We start from the raw sequence: 25,808 nt of genomic DNA, 5'->3' as shown, positions 1-25,808 counted from the left end.
ATAAAACCATCTTAATTGTGGTGTATGATCGTTTTAATGTGTTGCTGAGTTCGGTTTTCAAGCATTTTGCTGAAGATTTTTGTGTCTACATTCATCAGGAAACTGGTCTACAGGTTTTTTTCTCTTTGTTGTTGTATCCTTACACAGTTTTGGTGTCAGGATGATAGTGACATGACAGAATGAAATTGGAAGTCTTCCTTCTCCTTCTATTTGTGGGATAGTTTGAGGAACATTGGTGTCAGTCTAAAGGTCTGGTAGAATTCAGCAGTGAATCTGTCCCGTACTAGGCTTGTCTTCATTGGGAGATTCTCTCTCAGTGTTTTAAGCTCATAATTCATTCTAGATACGTTTAGGTTTTTATATCCTCTTGGTTCCATGTTGGTGGGTCATGTGTGTCTAGAAATTTATCCATTTCTTCTAGTTTATTAGAATCTCAGTTTTCTAAATATTCCCTGATGATTCTCCATACTTCATTGATATCTGTCATAATATCCCCCTTTTCATCTCTAACTTTATTAATTTGAGTCTTTTATCTTTTGGTCAAGGGTTTGTCAATCTTGTTTATCTTTTCAAAGAGCCCATTCTTTGTTCCATTGATCCTCTGTGCTATTCTTTTACTCCATATCTTATTTCTACACTGATTTTTATTATTTCTTCTCACCTACTAATTTTGGGTTTAGTTTGTTCTTATTTCTCTAAGACCCTGAGGAGCATCATTAGAGTTTTTTAAGATCTGATTTTTTTAATGTAGGTACTCAGATATGAACTTCCCTCTTACTGCTGCCTTTGCTGTGTCCCAAAGCTTCTAGTAAGTTGTGTTTTCATTCTCATTTCATCCTAGGAATTTTTAGATTTTTCCTGATTTCTTTAATGACCCACTGATTACTCATGTATTGTTCAGTCTCCAAGTGTTTGCATAGTGTCTGTGGTTTTTCACATAGATTTACAGTTTGATTCCATTATGAGCTCATAAGAAACACGAGGTTATATCAGTTTTTTATATTTGTTAAGACTTGTGTTATGAACTAAAATGTGATCTGTTTTGGAGAAAGTCCTATGAGCTGTTGAGGAAAATGTGCATTCTGCAGGTGTTGCATAAAATAGTCTGTAGAAGTCAGTTAACTCCTTTTGGTCTAAGGAGTGGTTTAACTCTGGAGGTTCTTTGCTGATTTTTTTGTCTGGATGATCTGCCTATTAATGAGAGTGGAGTATTGAAGTCACACTTTATTATTGTATCTGGACCCCTCTGTCCCTTTAGGCTTAGCAGTGTTTGTTTTACAATATTGGGTGTACCAGCATCCAGTTCATATATATTTATCATCTTTTTATCTTTTGATGGACTTTTCCCTTCTGATTAATTTTGACTTGGAGTCTGCTTTGTCAAATGTGAATAAAACTACTCCTGACTGCATTCAGATTTTGTTTGCATAAAATATCATTTTCCATCCTTTACTCTCTGTGTGTCCTTGCTGGCGTCTATGCAAATCTTGGCCAGTGTGGTGACTTTCTGGCAGACAGCAAGCAGTTGGGTCTTGTTTTGAATCCATTTCAAACTGGATTTTAACTGGAGAGTTAAGGCCATTTACATTTAGGGTGATTATTGAAAAGTATGTATCATTTCTCCCTTCTTCATCTTAGAGGTTTGCTGGTTTACTGAGCTAATCATGTTTGTACCTTTCCTAATTCTCACTTATCAATTCTTTTATTGAGATTTATTCTTTTCCAAGATCTCATGCTTGTGTACATCTTTCTTCCTGTTCTGTTTGTAGTATTCCCTTCAGGATCTTCTACAATTCTGGCTTAGTGGTCATGAATTGCTTTAGTTTATGCTTATCATGGAAGGTTGTTATTTCTCCTTCAATTTGGAAGCATAACTTTGCTAAATATATTAATCTTGGTTGGCAATTATTTTGCTTTGGGGCTTGAAATACATCACTCCATGCTTTCCTGGCCTTTAGGGTTTCTGCTGAGAGGTCTACCTGGTAAGTTTGCCTTTGAAATAACTTGGCACTTGACTCTTCTAGTTTTCAGTACTCTTCTTTGTTCTCTACTTTGTGCATTTTAACTACACTATGACATGGAGAGGTTCTTTTCTGGTGACGTCTATTTGAGGTTCTAAATGTTTACTGTCCTGTGTGTCCATATCTTTCCCTAGATTTTGGAAACTTTTACTATAATTGCATTGAATAAGTTTTCTCTACCTCTCAACTATATCTCAGCAACCCTGGTACACCAGAGATTCATAGGTTTGGTCTCTTGTGTCCTAGAGTTTTGGGATATTGTGGTCATAATTGCTTATTTTTTTTAATCTTTGTTGCTCTCTGGATGTGCTCATTCCTCACCTTCTCTTCAATCCTGATATTCGTTCTTCTTCTTGGGCTAATCTATTGGTGATGCTCTCCATTGAGTTTTTTATTGAATTTATTGAGATTTTCATTTCCAATAACTCCTTTTTTATCTCTCTCTTTGCTCAGTTTCTTCCCATGTGTTGACTTTTTCACTTCATTCACCTGTTTATTTGAATACTCTTAGAAGTCAGTTATCATTTTAAAAACTAGACTTTTGAATTCTTTGTCTGGAATTTCAAACATTTCAATACCTTCAGATGCATCTAGTGAAGAGTTAAGGAACTTTTGAAGGAATTATGTAGCCTTGCTTTTTCAGATTTCTTGTGTTTCTCTGTTGGAATTTTTGCAACTATTGGGATGTAAAACTCCTCCAGTTTTATCTGGGGTCTTCTCAGTGACCTTCCTTCTCTTGAGAGAGCTCAATTCTCAGTGCCACTCAGAGAGGAGAAAATAAAACTGCTGTAACAGTAACAACACCAAAACTATCCAGAAACAGAAATACAAGAAAATAAACTAAGGACATTTACTACACCAGCAATGACCATAGATAATTAAGTGATAAGAAAAATAATATAGAATAAACTATGATGCTAAAAATTAATAAAGGTAAAAGTAACAATAAAAAAAGTGAAAGGAGGGCATGGTGGCATGCACCTGTCATCCCAGCAATGGCAGAAACCTAAAATAGGAGGATCACAGTCCAGGCTGGTGTGGGCAAAAGTGAGAGACCCTATCTCCAAAATAACCAGAGCAAAAAGGGCTGGAAGTGTGACTCAGACAGCAGAGCAACTGCCTAGCCAATTCAAAGCCCTGAGTTCAAACCCCAGTTCTGCCAAAAAAAAAAAAAAGAAGAAAAAGAACAAAGAGAACAAAAACAAGAATGAAATAAAGAAGGGGGAAGGAAAAGGGGAAAAGAAAGCAGCAAAGTTATATAAAAGAAAAAGAAGAAAGGAAAAGAATGTACAGAAGATAAAGAAAAGAGCAAGGGATAAAATACCTATTACAAAATAAAGAAAAATATAAAAACAAAATTAATGATAAGATGAGGTATGAAAAATAAAAACATAAAAAATTTAAATAAAGTAAAAACAATACTAAAAATGTAATAAAAAGAAAAAGGGTTTTTTTTTTAAATGGCAAAGAATTGGAGCAGCTTCTTTCTGGGTCCTATATTACTGGGTTCTGCCAGGTATGGGGGAGGGGCATAGTGCACTGTATCTGGGGTCTATTATGGTTCAAGGGGTGTCCTGAGGGCACCAGAGAGTGAGAAAAGCAAACAGACCACCAAGATCTGCACTGGCAGAGGAGACCTGAGGGAACCTGGCATGCTGCCTGTCAGTGTCCCTCCCCTGCAAACAGTGAACACTTTGTGGGACGGAGGAGGCTAAGGAAATCCAATAGTCTGCCAGACTTGTCAGTCCCACCCAAATACACACCCTGTGGTCATAAAGCTAAATCCCTGGCCTGCCAGGTTCTCACTCCAAGGCCAGGCTCCCAAGGAACACATGCCACAATGGCCTCAGCTTTCCCAGTAACAAGGAAGAGTCAAAGCTCTTCTCTCAAACATCTAAGTCACTCAACACCATCCTAACCACTGTTTGTGCTTATAGTTATACAGCCTCCAAGCAAACATGATCAGCTCTTTTCTTGATAAAAATCCACTGGTTTAGATAGCTGTTTGGGTCCATCTAGTGGAATTTCCATCACATCAATACAGAGGATGGAAAACAGCTGAGAATAATGGTTCATAACTGAAAGAAATGTCTATCAAGTCATTCATTTAGCACTGGGACATGTCCCTCAAATGCAGATATGGGAACATGTGTCTTTGTCAGGAAGGACCCACAAACCAATAAATGTTCCCTGAAAGTGCTACACATTCTACAGAAAAAATGATAGATCTTTTGTTATTTCAAACAGCTCTCATTTCTATAAGGATCACTACAGGAAGATGTTGCGTGTCTAAGTGGCTCCCTTACAGGAGCTGAAGATATTTCTAGGAAATGGTCATGGGGCTTTAAGGACATGTAGAAGGAGCAAGGTTGAACTAGTTAGTCATGTTTTCTTCTCTTTCTGTTGGGTTGGGCAGGTGTTCACCAGCCTCACCTGCCCCAGACACCTGCTTCTCAGGACAGAGCCACTGTGATTCCTGCAGGTGAAGGCCAGGTCCAGAAGCTAGGGGATGGTGTCCCTCTGACATTGGGAGCTCATGACTCAACCTGTTTCCAGTTGGGGGAGAGTATGGCCCTCTTGAACTCCACATAGGGGATTTTAATCACTAAAACAGTCCAGTGACAGACAGAAGGCTGCAGGGGAAGACTTGCTGCGCTATACCACGCACCAGGCAGGTTTGTGGAAGTATTTCCGAAGTCAGTCCTCAGCACCAACCTGCAAGGTGCTTTGCAAACAAGGAAACAAATTCAAAGACAAAGTGTGTGGAGGTCACAAAGCCAAGATGAAAAGCCAGGATCTGAACCAATGTGTTCATGTTCTTCTTTATAGCCCTCTAAAACAAAAGGCAGGTGACCCCGTTGGTCTGCATGTGTCCTACTGAGCACAAGACTTAAAACATCCCTCCTAAGGTAACAGCTTGCAGGGACATGCTGATTTGCTAAAGGGCCTTTGGGAGTAAAAGCTCATGACAGAGAAAACAACTTTAAATTTGCTATCATATCCAACAGCTGAAATTGCTAGATTTAGAAAGAAAGGGAGAGAAGGAGGGAGACAGAGAGAAGAAAGGAAAGGAGGGAGGGAAGGAAGGGCAAAAGGGAAGGAAGAAGGGAGGGAGGGAGCAACTGGCAACCTAAAAGAGAGTGTGCATGACACCCTTACTTTTCCATCCCCAGGAAAACCACTCTGTAAACAAAGATGCAGCAATTGGATTGCTTTTCCAAAATCAAGGAGAAAGGGAGAAGGTTGGTCAGGCTAGAAAGGATTATTTTTAAGGAGCTATGGCAAGTTTTGATTTTTGACCATGACTTTACTCACTTTATATGTCGGGATATCCGTTGATAGGTTTGCCATCTGGAAGGCACATTGATATCACAATGAACCACCGGCTTGATCTGAAAAAGAAACAGAAGCCTCAGAACTCATTTCAAATTACCAACACTTGATAAAAACCAACACCCACAGAATATAAGTGTGTAGGGGTGTCTCTTGTTAGTGATAGCCCAGGGCAAGGCCCAGGAAGGATTTAGGGAGCAATGGACTGGACTCTGGGGTGGAGGAGGTTCCAACAGGTGCGGTACAGTTTCCTGAGGCTGAAGGTTATGCACATCCCAAGTGGTGGAGAAGCTTGAGGATAAAAGAGCAGAGTGCTGAGGACAATGGTGACAAAGGTGCCACAAGGAGGGCTATGCAGCTCACACTAGGGACACACCAGTGATTCATTCAACAAGCACATGTGAAATCACTGGGCCCCAGTGCTCTGACGGCCAAATTACAGGAGTCCCAAGAGTAGACAGATAGACTCCTGTTTTTAGGCCACAAGCCTAGAACCAGTGTGTCCTGGCCAACAGGCATGACACTATTCCACATCCCCTCTGCTCTCCACTCTTTCCTGAGACACAATCTAGGGCTGTGACAAATGTAGTGGCCTTGTTACAGCTTCACCCTTGGGTCCATGAGGTCAGAACACTTAAGAAGGAAGGAACTTCTGAGACCTGGCACAGGAGAGCAAAGTTGTCTCCCCTGCCAAGAGTGCACAGTGAGTGAAGGGAATTTGGAGGAGCCAAGGCCCAGCCGGTGCTGGGCTGAGATCTCATCCCTACTCAACCTCGAAGCTTCCTTGAGGAGTCAGTCCCTCCACTGCTCCCACCGTGGACTCCACTGAAAGCCCCTCAAAGTGGACAGCACAGGATCCCTCCCACCTCCCACACATGCACACGCCTATTGTGTACTGCACATAAAATCACACACACCTGTGTACTAACCATGAAAAGAAATCAGTGCCATGAATATCACTAACTAGCATGAATTTACAGACCTAGTTCAAAAACAAAATGACAGAAATTACCCTCTGCAAAATTCCACGGAGGTGCAGTCACCCTAAAAACAACTCACTGCCTGAGTACATAAAACTATGGCAACAGTGAGGTGATTACTCTTCTGATGCATTAAGGATTCATTAGCCCTGGTATCACCTGCTTAATTAAATAAATCCAGCTATTACGTACATGGATCTGGGGGTTTTGTTGCTTTGGGTTCACATGATAATCTCCAAAGAAGTGTCTAGCAGGGCTGAGGGAGAGAGACAAAGGGGGACAGTGTAACTAATGTACAACATAAATCTAATTGGAATCGTCACTAGGAATCGTCCCCCATATAACGAATGTATCTTAATTTAAAAATTATAAAAAACAAAAGAAGTGACTAGCAAATGCATGTTTCTGTCACTGTCTGCTGGACATAAACAGGCTACCTCACACTTGTGAGAACCAGCGACGCACAGGTCACTCATCTGCCGTGAGGCTGAAGGAGCCATCAATCCAGACCTACTGAGCAAAGTTATAAATCAAATCTGTATTAATGATGGGAGACACTGAAGTCACCACAGCTAGGACCCCATGTCACAGCTTCCGTTTACCGAGTGTCAACTATGTATCAGGTCTGCAGTAGATGCTACCCATTCATAACTGATTTCCAAAGTAACCAGGCCAAATATCTAGTAACAACGATCGGATTATATAATCTTCCCAAGAACACACAGCATTAAGGGTCATGATAAGCCACCAAAACACACTTTGTTGTAGTTTTTAGCACTCTGAGAACTGAACAGAGTTCAGGAGTTGTGTTCTGACTTGTCCACAGCTCCAGTGCAGGCTCTGCTACTTGTAATGGCGGCCCGAGCTGTGGAGCTCACTCGGCCTGTCCTTTGTGCACGTAATGTGAGTGACACTGACACACCACTCATGAGGTCACTGGGCCCAATGTGAGCAACATACACCAAACCCTGCATTGTCAAGTGCTAGGCAAATGCTAAGAATGGGTTAAGGGCTCAACTGACAGTTGCTGTTCTCATTTTGTCGTTGTCGTTATGCTCCAAAGTCACCATTCTTTCCTCCTCCTCAGGCTGCTCTGTCTACCCTCAGTGAACACACCCACAGCCCTTTCCAAGCAAAAAGACTCAAGAGAATCAAGCATGGAAAAAGACCTCATCATGGGAAGAAACACACATCCAGGGAAGAGACGCCTCCCGAGCCAAGAGCTCTTCTCGCGAGCTCGTGTGCACAGCCCATGCAAGGTGACCCCGATCTGCTCAGTGCAAGTGCCCAGACAGAAAGACTGAGCAGATCCATGTTCAAAGACGCAACTGCCACAGAGGAGGGGAACCTCATGGAAAGTGCAGTGGTCTTTACATCTCCTGTTTCATTCCCAAAGAAAAAAGGTCACACTGAGTCACTCCAAGGTCCCTTCATATCCCCAGTTTGTGATGCTTTGAATCAACCAGTCAGCTTCCTTCTCTTCCAAAAATGTTGAGGAGTCTCACCAGGTCAGCCACTCTGGAGCACTGATGTAAAGAGTGAGAAGTGGATCCGATCTCACCGGTCAGCAGTCCCTGATCCACTTCCTGGAGAAGTGAGGCAAATCTGGGGTTTGCTGCCTTCTGCAGCCTTGTCCCTGGTGTCACGCATCACATGGCATTGTACACTCCTGAAGGGGGACAAGCAGGTGCAGCTGAAGCATGCGTGGGAGGAAGGCTCCTCGGGCTTCTGATCAGGGTGACAGTGGGCTTTTATGTTCTGTCTTTTGGAAAATGTTGCAATTCTTTTACATTAAAAAGAGTCAAGTTTTATAACTGAGCTGTTTTCATACCCTTCATAAAGGCCCATCCCAATCTTCCCCCTCTCTGGGGAGCTGGAAGGAAGGCAGGGCTCACTGCTTGGCCCACCTATGCCTCCCACCTGAGAGGTCCTATCTGGGGAGGTCCGTGTTAGAGTCACCGTCGTGTCCCTGCAAGGCAGCACCTGAACTGAACAGCTGCAGGCCTCAAAGGGACGCTGTCAGAGTGAGAGGCAGAGAGGAGCCAACACCCCCACATTTCTGATGAGAAGACAGTGTGGAGAGAGGTCCAAAGCCACATGGTTGTGTCGACGCAGCTCAAGCCAAGAGCTCCTGGCCGTGGCCCAGGGTAGCCCACCCCACCATGCCTGCACAGCAGAAACTTCTCAATGCCTATCTTCTCTACCGTGTGATTCTTCACTGGAAATGTTGTCTCTCCTCCAGAGTACTGTGCATTACCAGGGCTTCTTGTCCCTGAGGTGTTCTCTCCCTCTCCTTGTCACCATCGTCACCGCCCAGCACCTGCAGCCTCCTTCCATGCTGAGCAACCAACCAACCTGTCTTCTTTTAACCTCAGCGCTCCCTTCAATTTCTCCTTTTGTAAAAGGAGAACAAGCCCTTGGGCTTGGTGCCAATCACCTACATTATCAGGCTCTAATTATGGCCATTACGAATAAAATAATTGAAAAGGAAGAGAGGGATAAGGACTATGGCAGTGATGAACTGAGGAGAGCAAGATGGGGGAGGCAGAAGAGTTCGATTTAGCTTGATCAGCATGAGTTTGCCAAGGTTAGTTGATGCTCCCCCTGCCCCAGAACAGAACACAGAAGGGAGAAGCTGCTGCTTCCCTGGTGTTACCAGGAGCCTGGACAGAGGAAGCCAGGGCCACAGAGAAGTTAGTAGACAGGTGAAAGGGATGGAACCAGTGGGCCAGAAATGCTGGGGGAGCTGGTCATGGAGCAGCCTCCAAAAGTGTCTTCCCCATCCGCCTCGCACCAGAACTGCAAACTCCACCACTGTAGCTTGGCCAAGACACTGTCTCCGAACTATCTCTGCCCAAAATGCAGAGAGGAAAGAAAGTCAGCCTTTGGCAGCCCAGAGGCAGAGGTCATCAGGAGTGACGTGAGCTGTGAGGGAAAGGATGCCCCAAAGAGGAAGGGATGAGAAGAGAGGAGAAGAGGAAGTCCCTAAAGAAACACCTCCCTCCCCACACAATAGGAGAGAACAAAGCTTACTGCAGGCAATGCAAGAGGAAACAGGGAGAATACAGAAACTGATCAAACCAAACTCTGGCTCTTTGAAAAGGTCAACAAAATTGACAAGCCAGCAGCCCACTGATCAAGAAAGACAGAAAGATGACTTGAGCTTCCAGTATCATAGTCAATGACATCAGATTCCACAGGTACTGACTGGATAAAATGATGTCACAAACAACTTTGTACCAATAAAGTCAACAGCATAAATGAAATAGACAAATTACAAAGGCACAAGCTACCAAAGTTTGTCCAAGAAGAAGCAGACGACCCTCGGCGCTTCATCTGACAAGGAAGCTGGATTTCTAGTTGAAAATCTCTCAGAGACAACTCTAGGCCCACACGGCTTTATTAGCAAATTCTATCAAGCATTTGATGTAGGGAAAGAAATCACACCAATTCTACATGTGCTACTCCAAAAACCTTTCCACAGAGAGTCCAGACCTAGATGGCATCGCTAGTGAATTCTAACAAACACGTAAGGAAGAAGCAAAACCAAAACCAGAGAAAGACATTTGAAGGAAAAAAAAACTACAAACCAGCATGCCTCCAGAAACACAGACGCAAAATTTCTGAACAAAATTTTTGTAATTATCCAGGTGCTGGTGGCTCACATCTGTAATCCTAGCTACTCAGGAAGCAGAGATCAGGAGGATCACAGTTCAAAGCCTGCCTGGGCAAATAGTTCATGAGACCATATCTCAAAATCACCCAACATAAGAAAGAGCTAGTGGAATGGCTCAAGTGGTAGAACACCTGCCTGGCATGCATGCACAAAGCCCTAAACTCAAATCCCAGTACTGCCTCAAAAAAATTATGACTAAAGTCCAACAAATATAAAAAGGAGACTCCTTGACTAAATACAGTTTGCCCCAGCAATGCAAGGGGGGGTGGGGTTAATGTTTGAAAAGCAATTAATGTAATTCATAATACTAACAAATTAAACCTGAAAAACCACGTGATCATCTCAGATCCAGAAAAGGTCCTGCTCAGACCATTTCACCCTCGATCCTGCACCCACTTCCCAGTGAGGGCTTCTCCCTGCAGGTCAAACCTGAGCCAGCTGCAATGGAAAGCAAGCATGGTTGCCTTTTTGTTTTGTTTTGTTTGCCTGACTCCATCTTCAGGTCCTCCTCATCCTGGCTTTTCTGGGGCTGGTGGGAGGACATAAGAACGGGGAACAGGATCAGAGCTGCCCCCTTCCCAGGCATCTGTCTAAATGCAGCTCTCTCTGGGGGGTGAGGAGGCTTCTGCAGGCTCCTCTGAGAACCCTGGGTATCTAATGCAACACGACCACCACACAGTGCGAGAGCAGCCTCCCCACATTGAGCACATAGCCAGCTCAGTGGCCTCCCCATTGCACGTGCTTCAAGGGAGCAAGTTGCAGAAACAAGCTCCTCACTCCCCTGCAAAACCAAACCCGGGTGATCCTGTCATACCCTCATGCCTCAGGCTTTGCAAGCATCCAACCCCTTGCCTCCTGTAGCACCCCACTTTCCTAAGATTTGCAGGAGTGTGAAGCACCCACAGGAGGAGAAGGAAATACTAAAGCATTATCTTTTACATTTTTCTTCATCTGGAGAATGTGCTAATTTGTAGCCCTTCTGGGGGGTTTTAAAGGTGAGAGTGAGTGGGCCAGTTTGTGTCTTCAACATACCAGATGCAATGTCCCATTCAACATTCTGTAAGAGCATGTTTCAAAAGCACAGGGAAGATCCTGAACGGTGACCCATCACCACGGTCACAACCAACAGCTCCCACCTAGCCTCACCCTTCACCATGACCCCACAGCACACTGAGAAAGGCAAGAAAGACAACATGCCCAGACTCAAATGAGGCAGAATTAAGTCCACCATCAGAGAACAGCAAGCTCGTGGGCAGCAGGAAGGATGGCCTGAGAGGTACTGATGGCGTGTGGGGACTCCATAGGGCTCTCTGCCTATGTCAGTGAGGAGCAAGCCTCTGCCACCACAGGGCTGTGACAGCATGAGTGGTCACTAAGGGTCTGCTTAATACCAGCGTTACTCAGGTGAAGATCAACACTGACTCTGTCCTCCACTTCCCCCAAGCTCTGCACATTCAGGACAAAGGACGGCTCTGTGCAGCCTCAAAGCCTATTTCAATTCCCCGAACCTTCTCAGAGAGCAAGCGTCAGGACCCCCCGAGCTGGACTCAGTCCACGTTTCCTCTCTGGGGCTGACCTGGGCTTGGCCACATGAATATGAGGGTGAAACGACCTCTCAGGTGCTCAAAGCATGGCACACCCAGGAGGCGCTCCCCTGTGGGTTAGAACTGGCACTCTAAATGCCTGCGAAATTGCTAACATGCAGCCAGAGAAATCGCCCTTAAATAGCCAGCAAATTCCTGAGCTGTCCAGGTGATTCCCACTCAGAAGCAAGGCATCAGCTTCATCAATCACAAGAACAGAGCTAAGGAGAGGAGAGCATCTGCCCCCAAAGCCTCCCAGGCCTCCAGCCTTCCTCCACCACTGGCATCACTGTCCCTTTCATCATTCTGGACCCCTGTACAAGGACCCACCCTGTGCCAGGAGCTGGGAGCCAAGAGAACACAGGTAAGCAAATAAGCAATGGCCTGGCCCTGAACCCACAGCTCTGTGGGACCAGATTGGGCTCCCAGGGGGCCCAAGAGGAGAGCCTGGGTCTCGCCTTGCCCCATCCAAGAGGAAGGAAGGGGAGCTAGGCTAGTCCCAAATAGCAAGTTCACAAGGCAGGAGGAACACACAGCATGCGTGAAACCCTGGCAGGGGGAGGAGGACCACAGACACAGGTGTTTGGAAAGCAAGTTTCACTGTGAATGGGATCCCATACATAAAGAGGTGAGACGGGAGGCTGAAGTGAGCAAGGAAAAGATCAAAAATGGCCTCAAAAGTCCCAGTAAGGACCAGGAACTAGAGAAAAGGTGAGATCAAAAAGAATTAACCTAGAAGGTAACACGCACACACAGGAAATCAATGTGAGTCAATGCCCTGTATAGCTATCCTTATCTCAACCAGCAAAAACCCTTGTTCCTTCCTATTATTGCTTATACTCTCTCTACAACAAAATTAGAGAGAAGGGCAAAATAGTTCCTGCCAGATATCGAGGGGGTGGGGGGAGAGGGAGGGGGTGGGGATAAGGGAGGGGGAGGGGAAGGGGGGAGAAATGATGCAAACATTGTATGCACATATGAATAAAATAAAAATTTTTTTAAAAGTCCCAGTAAGTTGTGCCCTTACAGCAAAGAGGGTCCTTGAAGTGTTAGACCAAGGCAATCAAACTGGAAAGGGACAAGGCAGAGCAGGGAGATGGGAGTGTCACTTGTAAGTGACAGATCCTGGTACCATATTATGTGTGTGAATAGATGCGATCCCTAACACACGTATGTAACTGTACTCACTTTACTGACACTGAACACCACGGAGGCTAACTGGTCTGTGACAGAGCCCATGACAGAAGCAGGGCCACTTGTGGGGGAAATTAAGGTGCAGCCTTCAGAGGCGAGGGCCCAGTGTCCTGGAGCAAGGGGTGAGGATGTAATCCTCAAGATGGCAGCATGGGGACAATATGTGTGAAAAGACTTATGTGAAGGAGCCCTCTCTGGAGTGTTCATTCTAATAATAAAAAGAAAAAGAACCATCTCAATGTCAAGCCAACGATCATTGGTTTTAAGAACACATGGTAAATGCTGACGAAATACTTTGACCAAAAATTTTTTAGTTTATTTACTGCCATGCAGAGACTATGATAGATTGTTAAGTAAAAAGGGACTCTGCAAACAAACAGCATGCAGAATATGCTCTCATTTTTCCTTACATTGAATGTATTTGCATGGCTACATGTACATATGCACATGTGCACGCATGTATGTTAAAACTGAATAGAAAATTTGATGGTTAATCTCCTGGTGATAGGATTATAGGTGTTTTATTTTGAATTACGTTGATTTTCTCATTTTTCTACAATAAGCATGAATTATATGGAACTTTTTTTAACAGAAACAGAAGCTTCCAAGAAATGTGTCCAAGAAAGACCAATAACACAGTGAGGCAAAAGCAAGGCCACCAAGAGAACAGTGACACTGAGTATGGCATACCACCACCACCACCACACTCCATCTCCACCCCACCTCCCCATCATGGGGCAGCTCAACCAACCCAACCTTGCATCACCTGGATGGTCAAGCATCTTTTTCCAGACTTCCCAGCAAGGTGGAGATTGTGTGGAACATGATAACATCTATAATTAAAGAGCTGGTTTTAAAATAGAATGCCAGATCCACTGGCAGCTTCAGTTTTCCAGAACATCAACACGGCCCCGATCAGGCTGTGCTTGTTTTCAGCCCAGGACAGGGCTGCTGAAAAGGCGGAACCAGAACGCAGCCCTCGCAGGGCTGTCTGTTCCTGGAGGTACAGGGAACAGTTGCTGAGAGCGCCTAAGCTCTGCCTGCATGTGCAGGACTGGAGATATTGCAGCACACACCCTTCCATCACAGCAAGACCAGGACGCCTCGCCCAGTACAGTCCACACAGCCCCATCACGAAAGCCACGATCCCGAGCACCGGCTGCAAATCCAGTTTTCCCAAACCTCCATTTAACCAAACGTAATTTCTAATTACAATGAAGTGTTTTTAGTTATTTCTAGGGCCACATCAAGTGTGTATTATGGTATTCTAATCACTTTTAAGTAAATTTTTATACTAAATCAAGACCCCTTGGGAAACTTTTCAACTAATATATTTTGTCCAAAACAGAAATTCTGTGAAAGAATAATTTACAAACTTTTACTCTGTATCCCAGTTGGTCAAATAACTCAGTAAGCATTTAAATATTGGATTTGGGACTAAGCAAAATTTTATTATATGCTATTTACTTTGGAACAGGTTGTCCCGGTATTCAAATTGGTAGTCATTCATGGATCCCAAATTTAGATTACTGCACTGAAAGATCCTATGCCTGGTAACAGGATCGCCATTTATTTGGTTCTTGCTATATGCCATCAATCGTTTCCTTTAACCCTGACTACATTCTGAGAGGCATTTCATATCAACACCTGCAGATCTAATCACAGTGTGGCATGCTACGACTCAGTCATTCAGTCATTCCTCTGTTGATGGACACTCATGTCGTTCCAGGTTTTTGTCACTGGAGAAGACAATGTTGCTATGTGCATCCCTGTGCCCTGGTATATGAACAGACCCAGGACTATTTAGAGGAACTGGTGTAGGAGAGCTGCATACCAGCTTTCAAGGGGGTCTCTGGGAGCTTTCAGTGACAAGACACCCAGCTCCCCTCTCCCTTGCAAAGCTGTGTTGACTCACTCTAGAAAGAGGTGGGCAGTAGACAGGTGAGATCTAGCATCTGGGTATCCAGCCCCTGGCCCTCGTACAGATCCTGGAGGACCACAGGACTCATCTTGCTGACCCTCTGCTCCAGGTGTCCCTGATGGAGCCTGCTGTGTCTGTTCTGCATGCTATGGTTGGAATGCTTCCCTCAAAACTTCATGTGTTGGAAACTTAATCCCCAAAAGCATATGTTAATGGTGTTTGGAGATGGAAGGTGATGAGTGTCAGATGAGGTCATGAGAGTACAGCCCTGATGGTGGCACTAATGGATTTATAAGATATGGAAGGGGAAGCAAAGGAGCCCACTTGCTCTGAATCTTACAGGATGCCCTCTGCCCTGTTATGAAGGCCACATCAGATGCCAGGGGCACGCTCTGCAACTTCAAATAAGCTTTCATTCTTTATAAATTACCTGGTCCCAGGTATTCTGTTATAGCAAGAAAACAGACTAAGACACTGCATGGCATTCACTTCCTGCTGCTCACAGGGCTCCCCTTTTGGTAAGATTAGTGCTCAAACATCTTATCAGAAATAACATGGTGGAGTATACTTATAACCCCAGCACTCAAAAGGCTGAAATAGGATGATCTTGAGTTCAAGACCAGCCTGAGGTTATAACAAGACTCTGACTCAAAACACAAATAAATCTCATTTACAACTGATGGGTCATATAAATACAGGGTCTTCCCCAGGGAAGAAAGTAGGGGAAACTCTGTCACTATCTCTAGAGTAGTTGGAGTTAGTCAAGCTCTGTGACTAGTTCCCTGACCTTGTCCCTATCACTTAACTTTCTCTAATTCTTTTCTCATCATTGAATGGCACATATTAAGACCTAGTCTAAGGAACTAGAGAAAAGGTTAGATCAAGAAGAAATAACTTAGAAGGTAACACACATGTACAGGAAAGCAATGTGAGTCAACTCCCTGTATAGCTATCCTTATCTCAACTAGCAAAAACCCTTGGTCCTTCCTATTACTGCTTATACTCTCTCTTCAACAAAATTAGAGATAAGGGCAAAATAGTTTCTGCCAGGTAGCGAGGGGTAAGGGGAGACAAGAGAGGGAGTGGGGTGGGGGGGTACGGGAGGGGGCAGGGGGATGGGGGAGATATGACCCAAACATTGTAAGCACATATGAATAAAATAAAAAATTTTAAAAAAAGACCTGGTCAACCTCACACAGTTGCTATATTTCCATTTCCCAGATGACACCACAGATGTGTAAATGTATGAAGAAGCTAAACCATCCACATTGCACATTAAAACAGAGAAAGTTCATGGCATCAAGCATAAGGATGACACCCCCAGGGATAGCCGTGCCTTTCCAGTGCACTGTGGTGTGGAGACTGCAGTGTGAGAAGCCTATGAGAACTTGACATGAGCACAGCTTGTCAAATAATATGCAGGCTAGGATGGGCACAGCCCTCAGCTGAAGAAGTGGGCAAGGGCAAAATGCAGCACAGCTGCTTTTTGTAAGATGTTTACATGCGGAGAGTAGCGATTGCAGGTTCCCCCATTCCCAAAAACTACAATGTCTCTCTCACACACACACACACACACACACACACACACACACACACGAGAACTGTTGCTCTACTTCCTTATTTGCTGCTGTATACAATAAACTCACTGGAGGTGGACAAGGCTGTTATGTGTCTCCATCACCCAGCCCACCTGATCCCAGCATTCTGCATGGTTCTCTTCTGTCTTTTGTCCTTTCTCAATCTCCCATCGCTCCCAGTTAGGTTCCAAGGATGAGCTTCCACAGGCTGTGAGAGGTGGCACCCAAACAGGGACCTAACTATGGGAGAACTCAAAGCCTGAGATGAGGAGACACTCTCCGAGAGGCACGCATAATAGAAAAGAAGGAAGGTGAGGGACAGAGTGAATTGAGTAGGTCAGGTGCAAAAACATGGGACAGTATGAGTCTAAGGACCGAGATCTATATTCAGGCTTTGAAAGCTATGCTAAAGATTATAGGAAGCAGGGTCAGGTCGCTTCAGCTTATGCAATTTTTAGATTTTGTGCAGGATACTTGCCTGTGGTTCTCTGAGGAGGGCACTGTAAATTTAGAAACGTGGAACAAGATAGGAGACGGGCTGAGGGTGCGGTATACGGCTGAAGGGCCAGAATGCATGCCCATTTTTACTTTCAGTTTGTGGTCCATGATTAGAGATTGTTTGGAGCCTACTCGCTCACATAAACAAAGCTTTTCCTCCTTGGTATCTGAGCTGGGTGTGGGACTCACCCCTTGCAACCAGTCATACAGGAGTGTGAGAGGCAGTGTCCCTTGAAGGAACAGGATGCTGCAGGTGGTGGAGCCACGGAGCCATCAGCCCCACCTCGTGAGGATAAGTTTTCACATAAAACTAAAATTCAGTCCAAAGATGGTTCTGATTTTGATCCAGTGTCAGATGAGGAGGGTCATGAGGACGCTCTGGCCCATTGGGCACTAAGAGTCCCCTACCTTGCAGACAGCTTGTAGTCAAGGACAGGATACAGCTGGTTTTAGGTTTCACCCTGTGCTTGAGAGACCAGATCCTAACAACCCTGACATGCAACAGAGGTTTCATGAAAAGATTCCATTTAAAACTTTAAAGGAGGTGAAACAAGCCAGGGCAACGTATGGCTCTACAGCGCCATTTATGCTGGGGCTGTCACAGAGTGTGGTAGGAGATCCTGCTATGTCTACAGTGACTGGACAGGGCTGGCTAAAGCATGCCTCTCTCCAGGGGATTACTTGCTGTGGAAAACAGGTTTTACAGAGTTATGTCAGGAGCAGCAAACTGTAATTTGGCCCATGGAGTGCATATCGCTGCAGATATGCTTATGGGAAGAGGACATTTTGAAGGTGTAGATGATCAATTACAGTATCCCCCTCAAGGTCATCAGCAGATTGCCATCACAGGCACAAGGGCATGGTGAGAACTACCCACGACAGGAGAAAAGACTTGGGAATTAACTAGCATTCTCCAAGGTCCTGATGAGCCAAATCAAGAGTTTGTAGCATGTCTGATGCAAAACGTAGGCAGGACAGTGGCAGATACAGAAGCCAGAAACATACAGGTTAACAGCTGCCTTTCGAGAATTCTAACAAGGCTTGTAAGACAGCCCTTTGGCCATATAGAAAAAGAGCTACTCTGCAGGAAATGATTTGAATTTGTGTAGCTGTCGGGCCAAGTCACAACCAGGGTATAGCCTTAGCTGCTTCCTTAAAGAAAGTGTTTTACCCTATCTTTAAGGAAATAAAAAAGGAACTAGGTTTCTCCTGTGGAAAAGGGGGACATTTGCTAGGGAGTGTCAGAATAAGCCCCAACCACAGCTATGTATCTTGGGGTCTGGCACAAGGCCACCAACTGGTGCCAATGGGCCCAGGCTTGACTCCCCAGGATATGCCCTTGGTGTCAGAGGGGGAAAAAAATGGCTAAACAAATGTCACTCCATGCATATATTAAAAAGACTGAAAGATCCCAAATCAATGACCTAATGATACATCTCAAACTCCTAGAAAAACAAGAACAAGCAAATCCCAAAACAAATGGGAGAGAAATAATAAAAATAAAGAGCTGAAATCAACGAAATAGAAACAAAAAAAAAAACCCTGCAAAGAATCAAAGAAACAAAAAGTTGGTTCTTTGAAAAAATAAACAAGATCGACAGACCCCTGGCAAACCTGACTAAAATGAGGAGAGAAAAAACCCAAATTAGTAGAATCAGGAATGCAAAAGGGGAGATAACAACAAACACCATGGAAGTCCAGGAAATCATCAGAGACTACTTCAAGAACCTATATTCAAATAAATTTGAAAATCTAAAAGAAATGGACAGATTTCTAGATACATATGATCATCCAAAACTGAACCAAGAGGAAATTAATCACCTGAATAGATCTATAACACAAAATGAAATTGAAGCAGCAATCAAGAGTCTCCCCAAAAAGAAAAGTCCAGGACCTGATGGATTCTCTGCTGAATTCTATCAGAACTTTAAAGAAGAACTGATACCAACCCTCCTTAAACTGTTCCATGAAATAGAAAGGGAAGGAAAACTGCCAAACACATTTTAATGAAGCCAGTATTACACTTATCCCAAAACCAGGCAAAGACACCTCCAAAAAGGAGAACTACAGGCCAATCTCCTTATTGAACATTGATGCAAAAATCCTCAAAAAAAAAAATGGCTAACCGAATTCAACAACACATCAAAAAGATTATTCACCAGGACCAAATAGGCTTCATCCCAGGAATGCAGGGGTGGTTCAACATACGAAAATCAATAAACGTAATAAACCACATTAACAGAAGCAAAGACAAAAACCACTTGATCATCTCAATAGATGCAGAAAAAGCCTTTCATAAGATCCAACATCATTTCATGAGAAAAGCTCTAAGAAAACTAGGAATAGAAGGAAAGTTCCTCAACATTATAAAAGCTACATATGACAAACCTACAGCCAGCATTATACTTAACGGAGAAAAACTGAAACCATTCCCTCTAAAATCAGGAACCAGACAAGGATGCCCACTATCTCCACTCCTATTCAACATAGTACTGGAATTCCTAGCCAGAGCAATTAGGCAAGAAGAAGGAATAAAAGGAATACAAATAGGTAAAGAAACTGTCAAAATATCCCTATTTGCAGATGACATGATTCTATACCTTAAAGACCCAAAAAACTCTACTCAGAAGCTTCTAGACATCATCAATAGCTATAGCAAGGTAGCAGGATATAAAATCAACATAGAAAAATCATTAGCATTTCTATACACTAACAATGAACAAACTGGAAAAGAATGTATGAAAACAATTCCATTTACAATAGCCTCAAACAAAATCAAATACCTAGGTGTAAACCTAACAAAAGACGTGAATGACCTCTACAAGGAAAACTATACACTTCTGAAGAAAGAGATTGAGGAAGACTATAGAAAGTGGAGAGATCGCCCATGCTCATGGATTGGTAGAATCAACATAGTAAAAATGTCTATACTCCCAAAAGTAATCCACATGTTTAATGCAATTCCCATCAAAATTCAATGACATTCATTAAAGAGATTGAAAAATCTACCATTAAATTTATATGGAAACACAAGAGGCCAAGAATAGCCAAGGCAATACTCAGTCAAAAGAACAATGCAGGAGGTATCACAATACCTGATTTCAAACTATATTACAAAGCAATAACAATAAAAACAGCATGGTATTGGCACAAAAACAGACATGAAGACCAGTGGAACAGAATAGAGGACCCAGATATGAAGCCACACAACTATAACCAACTTGTCTTTGACAAAGGAGCTAAAAATATACGATGGAGAAATAGCAGCCTCTTCAAGAAAAACTGCTGGGAAAACTGGTTAGCAGTCTGCAAAAAACTGAAACTAGATCCATGTATATCACCCTATACCAAGATTAACTCAAAATGGATCAAGGATCTTAATATCAGACCCCTAACTCTAAAGTTGATACAGGAAAGAGTAGGAAATACTCTGGAGTTAGTAGGTATAGGTAAGAACTTTCTCAACGAAACCCCAGCAGCAGAGCAACTAAGAGATAGCATAGATAAATGGGACCTCATAAAACTAAAAAGCTTCTGTTCATCAAAAGAAATGGACTCTAAACTGAAGATAACACCCACAGAGTGGGAGAAAATGTTTGCCAGCTGCACATCAGACAAAGGACTGATAACCAGAATATATAGGGAACTTAAAAAACTAAATTCTCCCAAAACTAATGAACCAATAAAGAAATGGGCAAGTGAGCTAAACAGAACTTTCTCAAAAGAAGAAATTCAAATGGCCAAAAAACACATGAAAAAATGTTCACCATCCCTAGCAATAAAGGAAATGCAAATTAAAGCCACACTAAGATTCCACCTCACCCCTGTTAGAATAGCCATCATCAGCAACACCACCAACAACAGGTGTTGGTGAGGATGTGGGGAAAAAGGAACCCTCATACACTGTTGGTGGGAATGTAAACTAGTACAACCACTCTGGAAAAAAATTTGGAGGCTACTTAAAAAGCTAGACATTGATCTACCATTTGATCCAGCAATACCACTCTTGGGGATATACCCAAAAGACTGTGACACAGGTTACTCCAGAGGCACCTGCACACCCATGTTTATTGCGGCACTATTCACAATAGCCAAGTTATGGAAACAGCCAAGATGCCCCACCACTGACGAATGGATTAAGAAAACGTGGTATCTATACACAATGGAATTTTATGCAGCCATGAAGAAGAACGAAATGTTATCATTCGCTGGTAAATGGATGGAATTGGAGAACATCAATCTGAGTGAGGTTAGCCTGGCCCGAAAGACCAAAAATCATATGTTCTCCCTCATATGTGGACATTAGATCAAGGGCAAACACAACAAGGGGATTGGATTTTGAGCACATGATAAAAGTGAGAGCACACAAGGGAGGGGTGAGGATAGGTGAGATACCTAAAAAATTAGTTAGCATTTGTTGCCCTCAATGCAGAGAAACTAAAGCAGATACCTTAAAAGCAACTGAGGTCAATAGGAGAAGGGGACCAGGAACTAGAGAAAAGGTAAGATCAAAAAGAATTAACCTAGAAGGTAACACACACGCACAGGAAATCAATGTGAGTCAATGCCCTGTATAGCTGTCCTTATCTCAACCAGCAAAAACCCTTGTTCCTTCCTATTATTGCTTATACTCTCTCTTCAACAAAATTAGAGATAAGGGCAAAATAGTTTCTGCCGGGTATCGAGGGGGTGGGGGGAGAGGGAGGGGGCAGAGGGTAAGGGAGGGGGTGGGGGCAAGGGGAAGAAATGACCCAAGCATTGTATGTACATATGAATAAAAAATAAATAAATAAAACAAATGTCACTCCAAAACAGATATAGTTGGACAACCTCTTATAGGACAGGGAAACTTCCAATGGTGGGGGGGAGACCTGGCCCCATCAAACAGGGGGGGCAATCATCATGAAGGCTCCTCCCCAATACCCACCATTGAAAACCTCTTTGGTGCCACTCTAGGAGCACAGGATTGGACCTCAGTCCCACCTCCCGATGCATATTAACACCTGATTTGGGAGTGAGTGCGAGTTATCCCTACGGGGGTCTATGGCCCTCTGCCCCAGGGCACAGTGGGTTTGATATTAGGGAAAAGTAGCACAACATAAGGGGATTACGGGTTTATCCAGGTGTGATTAATGAAGACTGCACTGAGGAAATCAAGATAATGACCCAGGCACCAGGTGTCTTTGTAGCAGTAGCCCCAGAGATAAAAACAGCTCAGCTGGTTATCCTCCCAAATGTGAAGAAAGGCAAGGTGTTAACTCACACCCTGTGGAGAGCTGGAGAATTCAGTTCCTGTAATCATGCCTATTGGGTACAACAAGTAACAAAAGATAGGCTGGAAATGACTTTGTTCTTAAATGAAAAACAGTTTTGGGGACTTTTGGATACTGGTGCTGATGTCTCTGTAATTGCTGCTAGACATTGGCCAAAAAGTTGGCCTTGCCAGCCCTCTGCTGCCAATCTGCAAGGGGTGGGGCCACTCATGGCCCCTCCAGAGTGTTCAGCGGATCTGTTGGAGGGATGAAGAGGGACACTCAGGGCTTTTTGTTCCTTATGTCCTAGACAATCTTTTGGTCAGTCTGTGGGGAAGGGCCGTATTAGAGGGTATGGGAGCTATACTCTGCAGTCCTACTAGCATAGCCTCTCACCAAATGTTTCAACAAGGTTATAATCCCCTTAGGAGATTGGGAAAAATATCAGCAAGGCAGGTTACATCCTGTATAACCTTTGAGGAATCTAAGAAGGACAGGGCTAGGAGATCAGGCCACACAGCCTTTTCAGTAGGGGCCCTGGCCCAACAAATTAAACACTCCCCTTTCAAACATGCATCCCAGATCACTTGGATCTCAACAAATCCAGTCTGGGTGGACCAGTCGCCCTTGACAGGGGTAAATTGGCTGCAGCCACAGCTCTGATGGAGGAACAATTAAAGGCAGGGCATATTGAGCCTACCCATAGCCCTTGGATTACTCCAATTTTTGTGATTAGGAAAATGGAGGCTCTTACAGGACTTAAGAGCTGTCAACAGAGTAATGCAGCCAATGGGGGCACTCCAGCCTGGCCTTCCCTCACCCACAGCTATTCCATTAGACTACTGTGTCTACATTCTTGATCTTAAAGATGCTTTTTTTTGCCATTCCTCTCCATCCAAAAGACAGAAAAACTTGCTTTCACTTTATCATCACCAAATTATCGGGGCCCTGGGTGCCAATTTCATTGGACAGTGTTGCACCAGGCGTGGCTAACAGTCCCACTATGTGTCAGGAATTTGTTGCTGCAACAATAGAACCTACATGCCATAAGTATCCAGACGCTTATGTCCTTCATTACACGGACGATGTTCTGATAAGTCATCCCAGTGAGTCTACACTTCTTCTAATCTTGGCTGATCTTACAAAGGACCTTAAGGCCTGAGGGTTGTGCACTGCCCCAGAAAAGGTACAAAAAATGCCTCCCTTTCAATATTTACAGCAAGTTATTGATGGATGCTTGATCCATCCTCAAAAAGTAGAGATCAGGAAGGACAATTTAAAAACCTTAAATGATTTACAAGAACTGCTGGGAGGTATCAATTGGCTCAGACCGTCTCTAAAACTTATCACTGACACCTTATCTTCTCTTTTTCACCTGCTCAAGGGGGACCCTAATCCTTCCTCGCTTCAAGAACTTACGGAGGACACCCGACAGGCATTGGTTAAGGTAGAGAGAGCAATTACTACAGCCCAGCTTCAGCGCTGAAACCCTCAGCAGCCTGTTCAATTACTGATTTTACGCTCTCCATCAATGCCAACGGGAGCACTCTGGCAATTGCAGGGGTGCTGGAATGGTTATATTTGGGTCACTCTCCTGCTAAGGTGCTTACACATATCATGAGCGGTAGCGAGGCTGATTGCTAAGGGACACACTCGTGGTTGTGAATTGCTGGGGCTTGAGCCCAGTAACACCGTGGTCCCATTGTCAAAAGATCAACAGCATTGGTTATGGCAGCTTTCAGACTTATGGCAGTCTGCACGGCTAATTTTCCAGGACAGGTCAGGGAACATCTCCCTCATTCAAAACTCTTACAGTTTGCCTCCCTTCACACATTTGTCTTTCCAAAAATTGTTCTATCCTCCCCCTGTCGGGGCTGTCACAATTTTCACTGATGCTTCTGGACGTGGTCCTGCTGCCTATTACACCAAACATTGCCACAAGGTTGAGCATAATGTTTGCCTCCGCTCAAAGGGCGGAGCTGTATGCTGTTGTCATGGTCCTCAGGGACTTTCCACAACAACCTATCAACCTGTACAGTGACAGCCACTATGTGCTGGGTGTTTTACGCTGCTTTGAAACTGCTCGTATTGGTCATACGAGTAGTGAAGAGTTATTTAATCTTTTCTTTCAGTTGTGTAGTCTGGTGCGAACCCACCTTTATCCCTGTTTTGTGAGCCATTTGTGCTCACGTTCTAATCTCCCTGGCCACTCTCTGACGGTAATGCCTGGGCAGATTACCTGGTTCCTGGGCTTGCTCACGCAAGCTGCCACACCCACAGAGGCTGCCCAGTGAAGTCATGCTTGTACCATCAAGATGCTTCAGCCTTGCAGAGGCAATTTCACCTTACCAGGGAGCAGGCTGGACAAATCACTAAATCATGTCAACAGTGTGTCACGTGTTTGCCACAAGCACCCAAGGGGGTTAACACCCCGGGCCTTCGGCCTGGAATCTTGTGGCAGATGGATGTCATTATGTTCCCTCCTTTGGCCGGCAATGCTATGTTCATGTGTCAGTGGACATTTATTCAGGTTACATCTGTGCCTCTGCACACGCTGATGAGGCCACTAAGCATGTCATCGCTCAGTGTTGGCTGCCTTCACCGCCATCGGTAAACCCCAACAGCTCAAGGCCGACAATGGCCCTGCATATATTTCAGCTGCTTTTCAGCAGTTCTGTGAGACTTATCAGATACATCACACCACCAGCATTCCTTATAACCCTCAGGGGCAGGCCATAGCGGAATGCACACATGCCACTCTCAAAATGCAATTACAAAAATTAAAAGGGGAAAATGAGGTACTTCCCCCAGCTAGCCAATGCATAAAGCTTTATATACCCTTAAGTTTTTGAACTGCCCGGAACAGGGTTTAACACCCGCTGAAAGGTGCTGATGACCCCAGGAGCTGACTGTCAGGCTTTGGGTTCTTTGGAAAGATGTGTTGACTGGCAAACGGCATGGTCCTAGTCCTGTCCTGATGTGGGGTTGAGGGCATGCTTGTGTTTTTCCTAAAGGTGCGGAACTCCCAGTGTGGATACCATCGTGGTTTGTCAAGCTTCATGGACCCCCTGGTCCCAAAGATGAGGAGGCTGAGACTGGAGGACTCGCCTCGGGACAGGACGCTGCTGAAGCTGATTCCTCCACCAACCAGAGGGAGGTCAAGGGACAGCCACCGCAAGACAGACATGGGACAGTGAGCCACCCACCTGAGGTCAAATTAAGAAACTAATGGACATGGCGACAATGGTTACCAGTAGCCTGGGGATGGCTGGGAATCCTGCAGCCACATTGCTGGCAGCACTGGTCATAATCACAATATTGGTGGGTGTTGTCCAGGGCAATGCATACTGGACTTTCATGCCCAGCCTGCCAGTGGTGCACCCTATCACTTGGTAGAGCCACCTGTAGCTATCTTTACTGATGATACAGTGCACAGAGGAGGTCACTCCTCAGGACATTTGGTGCCTCAATATAGTGACTATAACTTTACAGGAATGTCTAGTCCCTTACCCATGTGTATGTCTTTTAATGGACTTAATGCCACAGAGCCCTATGATACTACCCATATGCCTCCCTTACCGTGGTGCTCTGTTCATCAGGTAACCTGGAAGTCCAGGCTGGCACCTTGGAGAGAGTGTCTTTTTCATAATGCTTTTATGGTCAACCTATCAGGAAATGAAGTAATTTGTTGGTCTAAAAATGGTAGTCAGGAGTCCAATAACACTGGGTTCTGGCACTCATCAGTCCTGGGGCTAGATGGGGGGCGACCCAAA

At 44.3% G+C, this 25,808-nt stretch overlaps 1 protein-coding gene across 2 annotated transcripts in view; it reads right to left on the bottom strand.

The window, feature by feature from the left end:
- Positions 1 to 25,808, bottom strand: part of Dcdc2c (doublecortin domain containing 2C) — a 121,491-nt gene that overhangs the window by 89,196 nt on the left and 6,487 nt on the right. For both annotated transcript variants that reach the window (XM_074049093.1, XM_074049094.1), the window contains one exon: positions 5,337 to 5,413. In XM_074049093.1, coding sequence (XP_073905194.1) covers positions 5,337 to 5,413 — 77 coding nt within the window. The remainder of the gene's footprint in view (positions 1 to 5,336; positions 5,414 to 25,808) is intronic.

Source organism: Castor canadensis, chromosome 12 (assembly GCF_047511655.1).
Source record: "Castor canadensis chromosome 12, mCasCan1.hap1v2, whole genome shotgun sequence".
In the NCBI taxonomy this organism is placed as follows: domain Eukaryota; kingdom Metazoa; phylum Chordata; class Mammalia; order Rodentia; family Castoridae; genus Castor; species Castor canadensis.
This window is presented reverse-complemented; position numbering and strand designations above follow the sequence as displayed.